Genomic DNA, 13,559 nt, shown 5'->3' on the forward strand with positions numbered 1-13,559 from the left:
AAATCGGGTCGTGACACATATTTATTGTTGATTTTTATTTTATTTTTGGCAGATAGGAGAGTTAGCTGGCTTAGCAGTTGACTCTGCAGTGTGTATAAGTATAACATCCATCTTGGCCGGGTAAGCAAAAAATGAACGAATTTAGCTGCATATTTTAAATATATAAAATTAATTAATCTCCAAAATTATGACGAAATTGATAATAGAATCTTGAATAAAAAATTATGAAAATGTGGTTTAATAATTTTATATTTTTTTTATCAATTATGTTTAAATAGAAAACACAAAAGTTGATTGGTTCAATTCATGACAACTTAAACCATCTCCAAGGGGAGTCATCAAAATGAGAATTAATGACTCCCCCATCTCCAAGGGAGTTGGTGACTCCCTCACACTCTCTTTCATAAAGAATGGTAAGGAATTTTTCTTTCACCATTTCACTTTTTAAATAAAATAATATGGTTAATATACACTTTAATACATATAATTTGTAGTTGTATTTAATTACTTACTTATTAAATAATTTAACGAGACAATAATATAAAAATATTACATGAATAATTTTATGAAACAATAACATAAAAATCTTACGAAACAATAACATAAATAATTTATATTTTTATGGAACAATAACATGAAGAATTTTATAAAATAATAACATAAAAATGCTCATCTTGAACTTCGCAATGCTTTAATAAAGCATTTGTGGATGAACCATAGTCATTATGAGGATTGATTTATATTTTCGTTAATTTTAATTTTTATGTTGTGTTAATTTAAATAAATTAAGGTAATGTTTATTTTAGTTTTTTTATTGTGCTAATTTAAATAAATTAATGTAATGTTTATTTTAAATAATTTTAATATAAATTAAATTTTATAAGATTTTATAATTAAAAAAATTAATAGCAATTTATTTTTTTGAAATATCAATAATACTATATGTAGAATTCAGATAAATATGAGCATAAATAAGTTTGTGGATATAATTGCTAAAAAGTGTATAAAATGTTAAGAATTGAAAATGAATATAATATTAAAAAGTAAAAAAGTAACTTTTTCGGTAAAGAATTTGGTGATGACTATTGGAGTGAATTTGGTGAAAATTCACAAAACTGAAAAATAGTGAGGAAAAAATGGTGATGACCTTTGCAGATGTCCATGGTTCATAATAGAAGATAGAATTAAGCAAAGGGCTTTTTTTGCAAATAACCAAGATTTCACTTTTTTTAACTAATATACAATGCATACTTTTAAATCCCTAAACTACCATACACGGAGCAATTTCTTTCTTTTGTACGGTTTTCTTAAAACGCATCGTTCCATATTCAGCTCTCTCCATTCCTCTTCTTCTTCTTCCTTCTTTTTCTTCTTCAAATCATCACTGTTTGAGAATTTTTCTTATTTTCACTTAATGAAAATTTTTCTTTAAATTCTCGTCATATTTGCTTTAATTATTTAAAAATTAATTTCCTATTAATATTTTTCAATGACAGGTAATTTTATGCCAAAAGTCCATTTCCTGAACCATTTTCGGAAATTATCTTACTATCGACCAAATATAATATATAATTTATATTATATCTTCGTTAAAAGTACAGGGTATTACAATTTGTGTTGGAGAAATATTGTTGAAAAATATTGAAAAATATTTTTTTTTGTGACTAACCTAACATGGTGTGTGTGTGAGCAACCAAACCAACACCATCAATTTTTTGTGTCAAACCTAATATATTTGTGTTTTTGTGTGAGCAACTTAACTAATATATATGGCTAATAATCACCCATGGCCCCTCAACTTTAGGGGTACGGGCGCTAAACCCTCTGAAGTTTAAAAACGGGCGCTAAACCCCCTGAACTTTGAGGCGGCGCTCACAAAACCCCTTTTGGACGAAATATGACCAAAATACCCCTGGCGCCGTTTTTTCAGTCAACTGACATTTTTAAAAAAAATTCTGACACTGTCATATCATCTGACACGTCAGAAATATATCTTAAAAATTTGAAAAACCCAAAATACCCCTAATTTAATTTAAAAAAAATCAAACCAACCCAATTTAATATAAACCAATCTATCAACCCAAAAACCGACCCAACCACCACCCCACCCGCCACCCGACCACCACCGGAAAATTTTCCGGTCATCGTGGAAGAACGACGGATCTGTTCTTCCACGAAGAACAGATCCAAGGTCTGTTCTTCGTGGAAGAACAGGCCTGGGATCTGTTCTTCCACGAAGAACAGACCGGCCGGAAAATGTTTCGTCCATGGCGGTGGTCGAACGTGGTGGCCGGAGAGCGGTGGGGTGGTGGTTCGGGTGAAAGTGGTTTGGTTGGATGTTCTTGGGTTGATTTGATTGGGTTGAGTGTTTTAGGGGTATTTTAGGTGTTTTAATTTTTTAGGGTAGTTTGGTGACGTGGCAGCTGACGTGGCAGCACTATTTATTTTATTTTTTTTTAAAAAAAAGTCAGTTGACCAGGAAAAACGGCGCCAGGGGTATTTTGGTCATATTTCGTCCAAAAGGGGTTTAGTGAGCGCCGCCACAAAGATCAGGGGGTTTAGCGTCCGTTTTTAAACTTCAGGGGGTTTAGCGCCCGTACCCTTAAAGTTGAGGTGCCATGGGTGATTATTAGCCAATATATATATATATAAATAACAAGCAACTTTATGCCAAAAGTTCATTTTCCAAACCATTTTTAAAAATTAATTTATTATTAGCCAAATATGATATAATAATTTAAATTATATTTTTACCAAAAGTACAAAGTATTACAATTAGAAAAATATTTTGAAAAAATATTTTTGTGTGACTAACCTAACATTGTGTGTGTATGTAAGCAACCAAACCAACACCATCAATTTTTAGTGTCAAACTTAATATATTTGTGTTTTTGTCTGAGCAGCCTAACTAATATATGTTAGGTTTGACACAAAAAATTAATGGTGTTGGTTTGGTTGCTCAAACACACACACACGCAATGTTAGGTTAGTCACACAAAAATATTTTTTCAAATTTTTTCAAAATATTTCTCCAACACAAATACTACTATATAAAACTTTTTCTTCAAATGAGCAACACACGGATTAGTCACACAAAAATATTTTTTCAAAATTTTTCAACAAATACTACTCTATAAAACTTTTTCGTCAAAAAAATTATTTTTTAAAAACAGCTTAGAGTAAACATTTTTTTTTTGACTCAGTTCATTAGCTTTTATAATTAGCATGCATCGTCGATTTAAATGAACCATGATAGTAACTAAAGAAATTCACTGGAGGAGCGGCGGCAAAGTTGTTGCCGTTACTGTTATCCGACCTATTGCAATTCATATTGCCTCCACCAAGGCTGATTATATTATGGGGTCTACTCGTGAATTTTATTTTTACGTAATTTGGTTAATATTTCCTATATTCATGAATTTTCATTTAATTTTTCTATTTTTTTTCTCCATATTCATGAATGAGAAAAATATTAAATATATCTTGATAATCAAAATAGTATTAATGTTATATAGAGCGGGGAGTGAGGTTGGAGAGCCAAAATAACTACTTTGTTTTTTATAAAAAAATAATTATTACTTATTTGAAATGTACATGATATAAATTTTGAACTCTTAATTATAGATAAACTCTTTAGATAAAAGAATTCGACTAACTGAACCCCGAAATACAAGTTTGTGAGTGTAAAATGACTAAAAAAATTATAAATGACTTATTTGAATCCGAGACACAACTTTAAGGGTCCTTTGTTCATTCTTTTAAATAAGAGATTAATGATTATAGAAAAAAATTACAGCCTATTTCATTCAAATTCTTCTTTGTTTACAGAACCAGTTAAAATTGATTTTTTTTAAAAGAACAAAAAACTATAATCAATACATTAAATTATGTAAAATTTTATATAATCCAAATTCTCAACGATCTAACATGTTGCAAGGAAAAGCTTGTCAGTTTAGCTACAAGAAAAGGATGAGAAACATAAGCTTTGATAAGGTGATGGATTTACACTTAAATTTGGAGAAACACAAGGTGAGATGAGGTCTAACATTTTTTTTTAAGTATAGTAGATAAAACTTATACCAAATGACCAAATATTTCATGAAAGTTTCTATGCAAGTTTCACAAAAGTTCAAATATTTTATAAAACGAAATCTTGCGTTTCAGGACAAATTGGATAAAATTGAAAGTTTTGAATTTTTGTGAAATTTTCATGAAAGGTTTGACCTTTTTTAGTCATTTGGCCTAAAACTTATACACAAGAACTCGGTTGAGCAACTATTAACAATTCAAACAAAGGGAGGACCACAGAGGCTGCTTGTTGTAACTTCTAGTTGCTTGTTGTGCATTCCGAAAAGAACAAAAGCTCTTGCGGAAGTAAAGTCGAGATATAGGCATCTATGGCTGCTAACGTTCTCCGACTTGGGAGACAATATGAACATATTGCAAACATAATACATACAGTTAACAAAATTATTTACCGCAATCGCAATGTATGTAAAGGAATCAAAGGATCGTTGATGAAAATTCCGTTCATGGACAATAACATGTGACTAAAAATGAAAGCATAGATCAGAAGTTGAGAAAACAAAGACAAATACTGACTCTCAAAATGATAGCAATCCTTGATTGTTTTAATGCATAGAGACATTACTATCATAATTCTAGAACATATAACTGGTCAAAGGAGCAAAATGTACTATATTTTATGAAATTTATAAAGTAAAGGAGTAAATCAGATTCAGCAGAATAATACTGTATTTTTACATTTATAAGATTAAGCAGACATTATGCCCGAGTTCCAGATCTTGCATTCTTTTTGCAAATTTTCCAATATTACACTTCAAATATCATCTCATTCAAATTTATAACCAAATGTAAACGGCTCCACTTCCCTCACAATCATGCAATTCATCAATTTTCATCTATACTATAGTAAGATAAGTTGCATATACGTTATACTCCCTCAGTCCATTTTTAGTTGTAGCTTTACACAAATATTTTTGTCTGTCACTTTAAGATTTTTATGTGACTTTTACAATACTATTCCAAATTTAACCTTCTTATTAAATCACTTCATTAAATGGTAGTTCGATTTTCAAAATTTAAATCATCCAATAGTGACTCTACTTTTAAAATTAAATTTTCAATAGTGCTAGTTTATAAATAGGGTTATATAGTTTTTATGTTTGTAATTTTAGATAAAAGAAGCACTTTTTTAATTATAGCAAAATTTTAGCAATCTAGCCTAAAACGACGATTAAAAATGGACGAAGGGAGTAGTAATTAGACAAAATAACAAATGGATTAGAACAATCTATATCAGAAAAGTGTGTAATCCTGTTACAAATATTAACATTGATAAAAATGAATAACAGGAACAAGGAATTCTTTAACTACCTATGCAGCAGTTACTAACATATTTCCAACAATGATTCTATCTTCTTTCATTTCGCCGGTTTCTACCATTTTCCGACGACTCCTATTAACCCTAAACTGTGAGAAGAAAATTAACTTTTCACCCCCTCAATTTTACAGAAAATTGATATTTTTATGCTTTTTAATAGAATGTTCAATGTAGTACCAAATTACCAATAACATAGAAGAAACCAAACTTTATTGGCTTTATCACTCAAAACTCTTTTCAATTTTATCCTGATTTAGGTTTTTATGTTTCAATTGTACTCCAAGCATTAAATTGATCTCTTTTTATTTAAAAAAAAGTTCAAAATACCCCTTAAATTTTAATATTAATAATAACATTAGGGTCTAATTAAAATATATGCTAAAAATGAAAAATTATTTTAAATTTTTTTCTAAATGAAAAGAGGTCAATTTAATATTTGGAGTAAAATTGAAACACAAAAAGGAAAATTGGGGTAAGATTGAAAAAATTCCTACATCAGGGTGCAATTGTTAAGGAGCTAAATATTTTTTTTGAGTGATTAGGCTAATTTTATTTGCTTGTTTCTTTCCTTATGGAACAGAGCAAATTGTCGTGTTAAATAATGTGATAGGAAAATTAATTTTGCCTCCTGAATTTTACAAAAATAACACTCTTGTACCTCTCTTTTTTTTCAAAATTGAGATTGTTTTTTGAAGTTATTCACTCTACTTTTTAAGAATCTCATGTGAGTTTATCGAGTTAGAACCCTGGATATGAAGCAACTTTAAAAAATCGTACGAAAGAATTTTGTCGTCTTAATGAGTTCCACGAGACACACTCTAAATTAGTCGGAACGGTGGCTTAAGACATCATAGGCATATAGCATTTTTTTAGACCAACTGATGTTATAGTTTGACTTTATTTTTATTTTTAGACTAATCAACATATTTTTTAGATCGAACAACATATTATTTTATTTTTCTCATTAGCTTTTTAGACCAAACAACATGTCATATTGGTCGCATTTTAAAAAAATAACTCAACCCTCTTTAAGTAATTATTCGATAATCATTGATATGTAACATTTTCTTGTTTTTGTTAAATTAGTTAGATCGATTTCAAGTAGGTTAACAATTAATCCTAAAATGTAATTGAGGATTATTTGAAGAACATAAGATAACTAATTAAGAAGCAAAGATTTACATAGAAGATGATATGAACCTCAGAAAGAGTACGAGCACAAGAAGAAAAAAGTATGCATATTTTACAAGAATTTGTCTTACGTGGATAACAAGAAATTAACTATAAGAATATAAAATCAAATCCTGGAAGGAATTAGAGGGGTGCTGTTCTGCAGATAAGCACAGGCTGCTGCTACTCCGCTTCCGAGCTTCACCGGGTACCCTACGTCCTTCAGTATCATCTCCACTCCGGCCAGACAACCCAACAATTGCAGCTGATCAAAAAATACACAAATATAAGCAAAGGGTCAACCCGGCCCTCAAACTTGTGTTTCGAGGTCATTTTTAACGTTTTTCGGGATTAAAAAAGTTGTCCGATATACGATATGGGTGATGAAGAGTACCTCATTTACGTTGCCAAGATGGCCTATTCTGAAAACCTTGCCAGCAACTTTGTTAAGACCCAAACCTAAGCTCAGGTTGTATCGTTTCCATCCCCTCCTTACAATTTCGGCACTGTCAATATGTGGAGGAACCAGAACTGCAGTCACTGTGTCACTGAACCATTCCTCACTTTGAGTACAGTTCTTCAACCCCCATGCCTCCACAGCAAGCCTACATTTTCATCACCCAACACAATCAACAAACTAGGACTCTGTAAAAATCGAACCAAATCGAATAATGACCAAATTGAAAAATTCAGTTCGGTTTTATATTATAGGAAATTTCTGTTCGATTTGATTTGAAAGTTAAATATCAGTTTATTATTGGTTCTAGTAACGGAAAAGAAAATACTGAACCAATTCGGTTAGAAGTTTAGAAGTTTTTAAATTCTTATAAATTCAGTTAGTTTCGAGTTTGAATTTTTTTAAAACGTTTTGGTTCAACCCTTACAACAAACTTGTATCAAATGATGCCTCAAGGTTAAACAACTTACCGAGTTGCTCGGCCAAGACGAGCATGTCGTTCGATCACATTGTCGAGTCCTTCCTCGAAAATGAGATCAAGAGCTGCTCTAAGTCCATAAAGCAATTGAATGGAAGGAGTATAAGGCCAAAAGGTTCCGAGTTTGTAGAATTTCAAGTAGTCCTTCCAGTCAAAGAACACTCTCACTGATTTTGCAGTTTTTGATGCTTCAAGAGCTTTGGGGCTTGCACACACAATTCCCATTCCAGTTGGAAGAGAAAGAGCCTTCTGAGATCCGGTCAAAGCCACATCTACTCCCCATTCATCCATACGGAAATCAAGCGCGCATATGGAAGACACTCCATCGACCAGAAAAAGAGCGGGATGCCTGTAGTCATCTGAGAATTCACACAAACATCAGGATCAGAATGTATATATTTTCATGTAGCACACGAAACAGACACGCCCTCATAAGAAATGCTGAAACAGAAACGACGAACCTATATATTTTTATAAGAACAAGATACAAATATATAAAGTTTAGGAGTTTCAAGAGATTTTTCGGAAATAAAAATTAAACACCAAAATATAGGGTTCGAAAAGTTTCTGTACAATAGAGCTTCAAAATATAGGCAATTTCAAATAGGAATATTTGAACTAGTTAGCATTGAAACAATACATAGTTACTACTTCAAAACTATGTAGCACGGAAACAGACTAGCCAAAACAAGAAATGTTCAAATGAAAACGATGAAACGGTATTTTTTTTACAAAAATATATCATAAATATAGAGTTTTGTGATTTTAGAAGCATTTTCAGAAATGAAAATGGAATGCCAAAACGTAGGTCTCGAAATGTTTCCGTGCAGCATAGCTTCAAAATATAGGCAATCTGTTTCTCGATTTCAGTTAGGAAGGAACATCAATTAAAAGATTTAATCTAGAGCATATGCTTACCAAGTATCTTTCTCACTTTGGCCAAGTTGTTGGTAACTCCAGTTGCTGTCTCGTTATGGACAATGCAAACTGCCTTAATAGTGTGTGCAGTGTCTGCTGCAAGTTTTGATGCAAGAATGTCAAGATTGGCACCGTGACCCCACTCGCTTTCAACCACATCAACATTAAATCCGAGACGCTGCTGCTGGTCAATCCAAAGCAAACTGAATTGTCCAATCTGGAATGAAATAGTTCGATCTCCAGGAGATAATGTGTTGGTAAGCGCACTCTCCCAAGCACCGGTACCTAAACAAAGTTAATAAGAGTTTAGTCATACTATTCTAGACGATCCACGAACAATGTCGTGTATGTTTTTTCTGAAACATCCCGTTCTATTTCAGCCTTTCAGGTCATGAATGCATTCCTAAGTCCTAACTAATAATATCACTTGATGAAAGTTCCGATATTTCGGAAAAGAAAAACAAAACAGAGAAGCTGCAATATTGGCAAACACAAACCAACGCAGAATGACGAATCCTTCAATTTTACGAGTCATTTTTTTCAATAAATTGGATTTGATCAGGCTGGAACTCAAACCTCACAACCTTAAAGAGAGCTTGAGTATCAATTTAGCTAACCTAGATGATTTATTGAAAGCTCATGCCACTTTTGGTATTAATTCAGCCTCCAAAATGCCTCATCAAAGCTTCGGAAACACGAAAATTGACTAAACGGAGATCGAGTAAAATCAATACCTGTGGTTGGGAAAAGAAAAGGAGTTCCTGTAGTGGTCTTGAAAATCTGTTTGACATCCTCAAGAAGAGTTTTTGTCAGAGCTGGAATAGCTGGAGAACGGTAATCCTCATTGTTTCGATTCATTGCTCGGATAACTGGTTCCGGAATACTAACCGGCCCTGGAACAAACAAATGGTTCCTTCCTGGTCCATACATGTAATCCATCTTCCCCTCTCAAAAAGTTTGACCAGAAAACTTATTCTCTATGAATTCCTGACGCTTCTCTGCGTCGAAACACCTTCACTAGAAAATGTTTAATGATATCAGTGTAACTTCAACAAACTTGAGCTTATATAAATACTATACTACACGGAAACTTATAGAGTACTATGTTGTTTCCAAAATTACTTAAAAAAATTGTTACGCCGCCTCCCCTTTCACCTTTTATGGTTTTAGCGTTTATGTTTCCGTGCAACATAGTGTACATATATATAATTAAAATTTCTCATCGATATAAAATTCAACAAAAATATTTAGTTCTTGTTAATTAATATGCATTTTTTTCTTCAAAATTCGACAAAAGATATGAAAATGAAACTCAATCTCACTCCATTTGATGTTCATAAATCAAAGGTTCAATAAAAATATTCAAGGCTGGTCAATATAAATCTCTAATAAAAACATAACAGTTTCAGAATTAAACTTACACTTAAGACTTTGAATTCCTAAAAAGAAAGCATTTCATATCCACAAACTGATTTTCTTAAAACTCATCAATAACAAAAAGAAGAAAATATGATTATTTTTTCATCATTTCATATAAATGATTCATCCATTAGCAGAATTTAAAACAGAAAAATATATTATTGTTTCACTTGACAAGATCCTCTAATATTTATACTTAACCATATCTCTTATATAAATAGGTAAAATCATGTTTAACAGAATCTTTTTTTTGTTGTTTTTTTACTTTGAGTTTTTACTATTTTACATTTTAGTGTATAAAATTATGGTAAGCTACAAATTAGGATAATTTGGTCTTTTCTATTAGGCTAAAGCGCCAGTTCACAACATATAGATATAGGACCAACAAGACGACCAGACGTTTGGTTCACTCAAAATAAATAATCTTTTGTTTTATATTTATTTTATAAAGTAATTAAAAATAGATATAGGAATCACTAGTTGCCCTTTTCCACCTCTTTAAATGAACTTTTCATTTATATTAGAATCAAATGAAACTTTAATCAGATGTATTTAATTAAAATAATATAAACTGAAACATGTATATTTATATAATCCGGAACATATTTTAATAAATAAATCAATTAATACTTTTCTAAAATTACTCTATTTTTTAACATAATAAATGACATCTTATCTACTTATCACCATTGGATTGGATGAATTATAATTCATATAATTATAGACACTTGCATCCAATAATAAAATAAATAAAGTAGCCTAAAAATAAAGTAACTGCAGGAAAATAAAGCATATATTTTATATTTTTATGAAAGTTCAACATTAATATCTTGTAAAAAAATTAAATATATTTTTAAAATTTTAATTTTTTCTACACAAAAAGGTTAATTTATTTTTATTCTCATCCTCTCACTATTATATCAAACCAAATAATAAGTAAATTTAAAACTCTATGCTGCCAACCTAAATGAAACACATACTAAATACTATACACACTAATAAAAATTATATAGTCTATCAAAAAGATAAATATTTGAATTTAAATTTTGCTCAAAAACTCAGTTGAATGACATGAAAATATAAATAAATATTGCAGGATTGATTCGATTACCTTATGAAAAGAGTGAAGTTTCCAAAGCAGAGGAGTGACTGAGTGGCTTCTTTAAAAAAATTGTGTGTTAATATAATAAACACAAGGGAAATGGTTTACGTATTGTTGTAAAATGCCAAAGAGAGAGTTTGTTTTAATATATACGAAGGCGGCAGAGCCAATCATTTTCCTACGTGGGATCCTACATGTTACCTACGTGGCAGATAAGAGTAAGCCAATGGGAATCTTACGGCTAAGAATGACTGACTTGGCAATATCTCTAGTCTCCCTCGGATTTGCTCTATTATATTTTGCTTTTTCGTTATTAGTATTTTTGTATTTGCATCTTTCTCCCTTTGCTTTATGAATTTATATATTTTGCAATTTTATAGGATTTTTTAAATAACAAAATAAAATATTTAAATTTCTATGATAAATGAAACTTTATTCAAGCTCTAGTGTCCTTAGAAACGGTACAAATGAATACTATCACTAACACCGAGAAAGTTTGTTTGTTGGTATAACAGCATCGAAAAGTCAAATCTTTTTTATATTTTATACATCTATTTAAAACTTTTAAAATTTACAAATCTATCTCGATTTTATTACCTGATTTCATCTTCTTCTTTTTTCAATCAATTTAATTGGTTCAATTTTTCAGTTAAATTTTAATACCGACTTCCTTGGTTAGCAAAATTCATTGTTTAAAATAACAAAATTTTATCCTTAATCCAAAAAAAAAAACAGAAACAGCAGCAAACTTCAATTTCAAATTGTCTTTCATTGTTTTAGGCAAAAACAAAAAAGCTTAAAATGGTATTAAAGTGAAAGTTTGACATAATTTAAGTAATATTTGCAAATTTTAAAAAGATCAAAAATCTTAACTTTTTAACACAGTTAAAACTTGTTTAATTAACCACCTCATTTATGTCGGAGAATAGGATATGCCTACATTCATGATTGGTTTCCCAAAAGTGTGATACAGTTTATGTTGCTAAATTTTATATGGCAACTTGCAAGGGCATAAGTGAAAAAAATGAAGTTCCTCAATGGCAAGCCAAAAAGTAACAATTTGAAGAGAAAGAGGCAACAATGGAAATATGACAAAATAATGGGGCAATAAGAAAATAAAATAAAAAAACTAAAACGTAATTTGTCCTAACCAACAGAGATCTTGGAAGTGGTTTTGTATGAGAGGTTGAGAAAGCAATGTTTAAGATAATGCGATAAAAGGATGCCAGCCACAACCTATTTTGAGAGAATTAACACCACACGTCATTTTTTTCATGTTCATATTTTCTGATCTTTTCTTTTAGACAAAACAAAAGTACTGATAAGCCCCTGTAATTTACGGTTATGACTATTTAAACTCCTATAATGAATAGAAGCTCAATTAAACCCTTGTACTCTAAAATAAACACATGAACTCTAAAAGTGCACGAATTGACCTATTTTTGATACTGTGAAATGCCTATTTATTTAATAAGTTCCTACAATAACATGTCAATTAATTATCCTCCTAAACGTAAAAAAAAAAAAACAGAAAGTGCGAAAAAAAAGCCCTTCAAACTATATAAAAAATGTATATAAGCTTTTTAAGTTTTTCTTTCCACTTATACCCTTAATATCTCTATATAGTGCAAATATGAAAAAAAAATCACATAAATAACTAAAAACATGAGGTTTAAGTGTCAAAAAAAAAACACTAAAAGAGTTAATGTTTTTTTCTCCGCAAAAATTAAAGAGAATGGGAGCTATTCCCATATCCGCATTGATCACACTACACAGACGGACGTTATGAATAGTGTTGAGTATTAACGATAGAGCTCGTTTGTACCAATTTTCAGAACATAAGGGCTTAAATGAGCCTCAACTTACCATAGGGACTTAAATATTATCGAACTCTTGACCACAAGGGTTTATAAGTACCTTTTGCAAATCTTTTATCTCATAATATGAGGCTACCTTAAGATTTTGGATTGTTTATTACTATTAAGTTTTCTATATTCTCTTTTCTCCCTTTCATTTTCTACTGTTTGGCAGTTGCCTAAGATGAGATAATGTTGTTTTGCTTTAAATATATACTTCCCATATAAATTGATAACCACAAAATTTTGGAAATTTCTCATACATAAATCTTCAACAATATCCCGTAAAATAAAACAAATCATTGATGACAAAATCACTAAAAATTAAAATTAAGCCAAAGCAAGATAATTATAATTAAATGAATGGACACTACTCAAGTCTAAACAGAAATATCATTCACTTGAATTTTAAGTACCTAACCGGCGGCCGAACTGGTTTGACCACCGGTTCACATTGCACTCTGCTCAACCACATCGGCTCAACCACATGTTAATCAATTAAAATAGGTTTATGTTTAAAGCTAAACATGCAGATAAAATTTTACTAGCAAATGATTGAAAAACTAAACAAATATACCACTCAAACTAATATAACAAAAGACAAACACATTCTACAATTTCACAATTCAATGATTTCCACTTTTTGTAGTTCAGTTTTTAATGAAGAATCGAACTGGACTGACTCTAGTTTTCAATCGACCAGTTGAACCCACCGGTCCGGTTCAATTCTTAAAATACTGATTTGTAGCATTGAT

General features: G+C 30.6%; 1 protein-coding gene across 2 annotated transcripts; it reads right to left on the reverse strand.

The window, feature by feature from the left end:
• Positions 1-6,567: 6,567 nt before the first annotated feature.
• Positions 6,568-11,075, reverse strand: LOC126686822 (serine--glyoxylate aminotransferase). 2 transcript variants are annotated; one of them, XM_050381075.2, is made up of 6 exons: positions 10,958-11,075; positions 9,162-9,444; positions 8,428-8,712; positions 7,502-7,868; positions 6,969-7,179; positions 6,568-6,839 (listed from the first exon to the last, which is right to left on the reverse strand). In XM_050381075.2, exons 2-6 carry the CDS (start codon positions 9,364-9,366, stop codon positions 6,702-6,704), a joined length of 1,206 nt encoding a protein of 401 aa, XP_050237032.1. In that variant the 5' UTR covers positions 9,367-9,444; positions 10,958-11,075; the 3' UTR covers positions 6,568-6,701. The 2 variants fall into 2 exon arrangements, with proteins under 2 accessions (XP_050237032.1, XP_050237033.1); XM_050381076.1 differs by having other exon boundaries at positions 9,162-9,439; positions 10,958-11,074.
• Positions 11,076-13,559: the final 2,484 nt, after the last annotated feature.

This window comes from Mercurialis annua, linkage group LG6 (assembly GCF_937616625.2).
Source record: "Mercurialis annua linkage group LG6, ddMerAnnu1.2, whole genome shotgun sequence".
In the NCBI taxonomy this organism is placed as follows: Eukaryota; Viridiplantae; Streptophyta; class Magnoliopsida; order Malpighiales; family Euphorbiaceae; genus Mercurialis; species Mercurialis annua.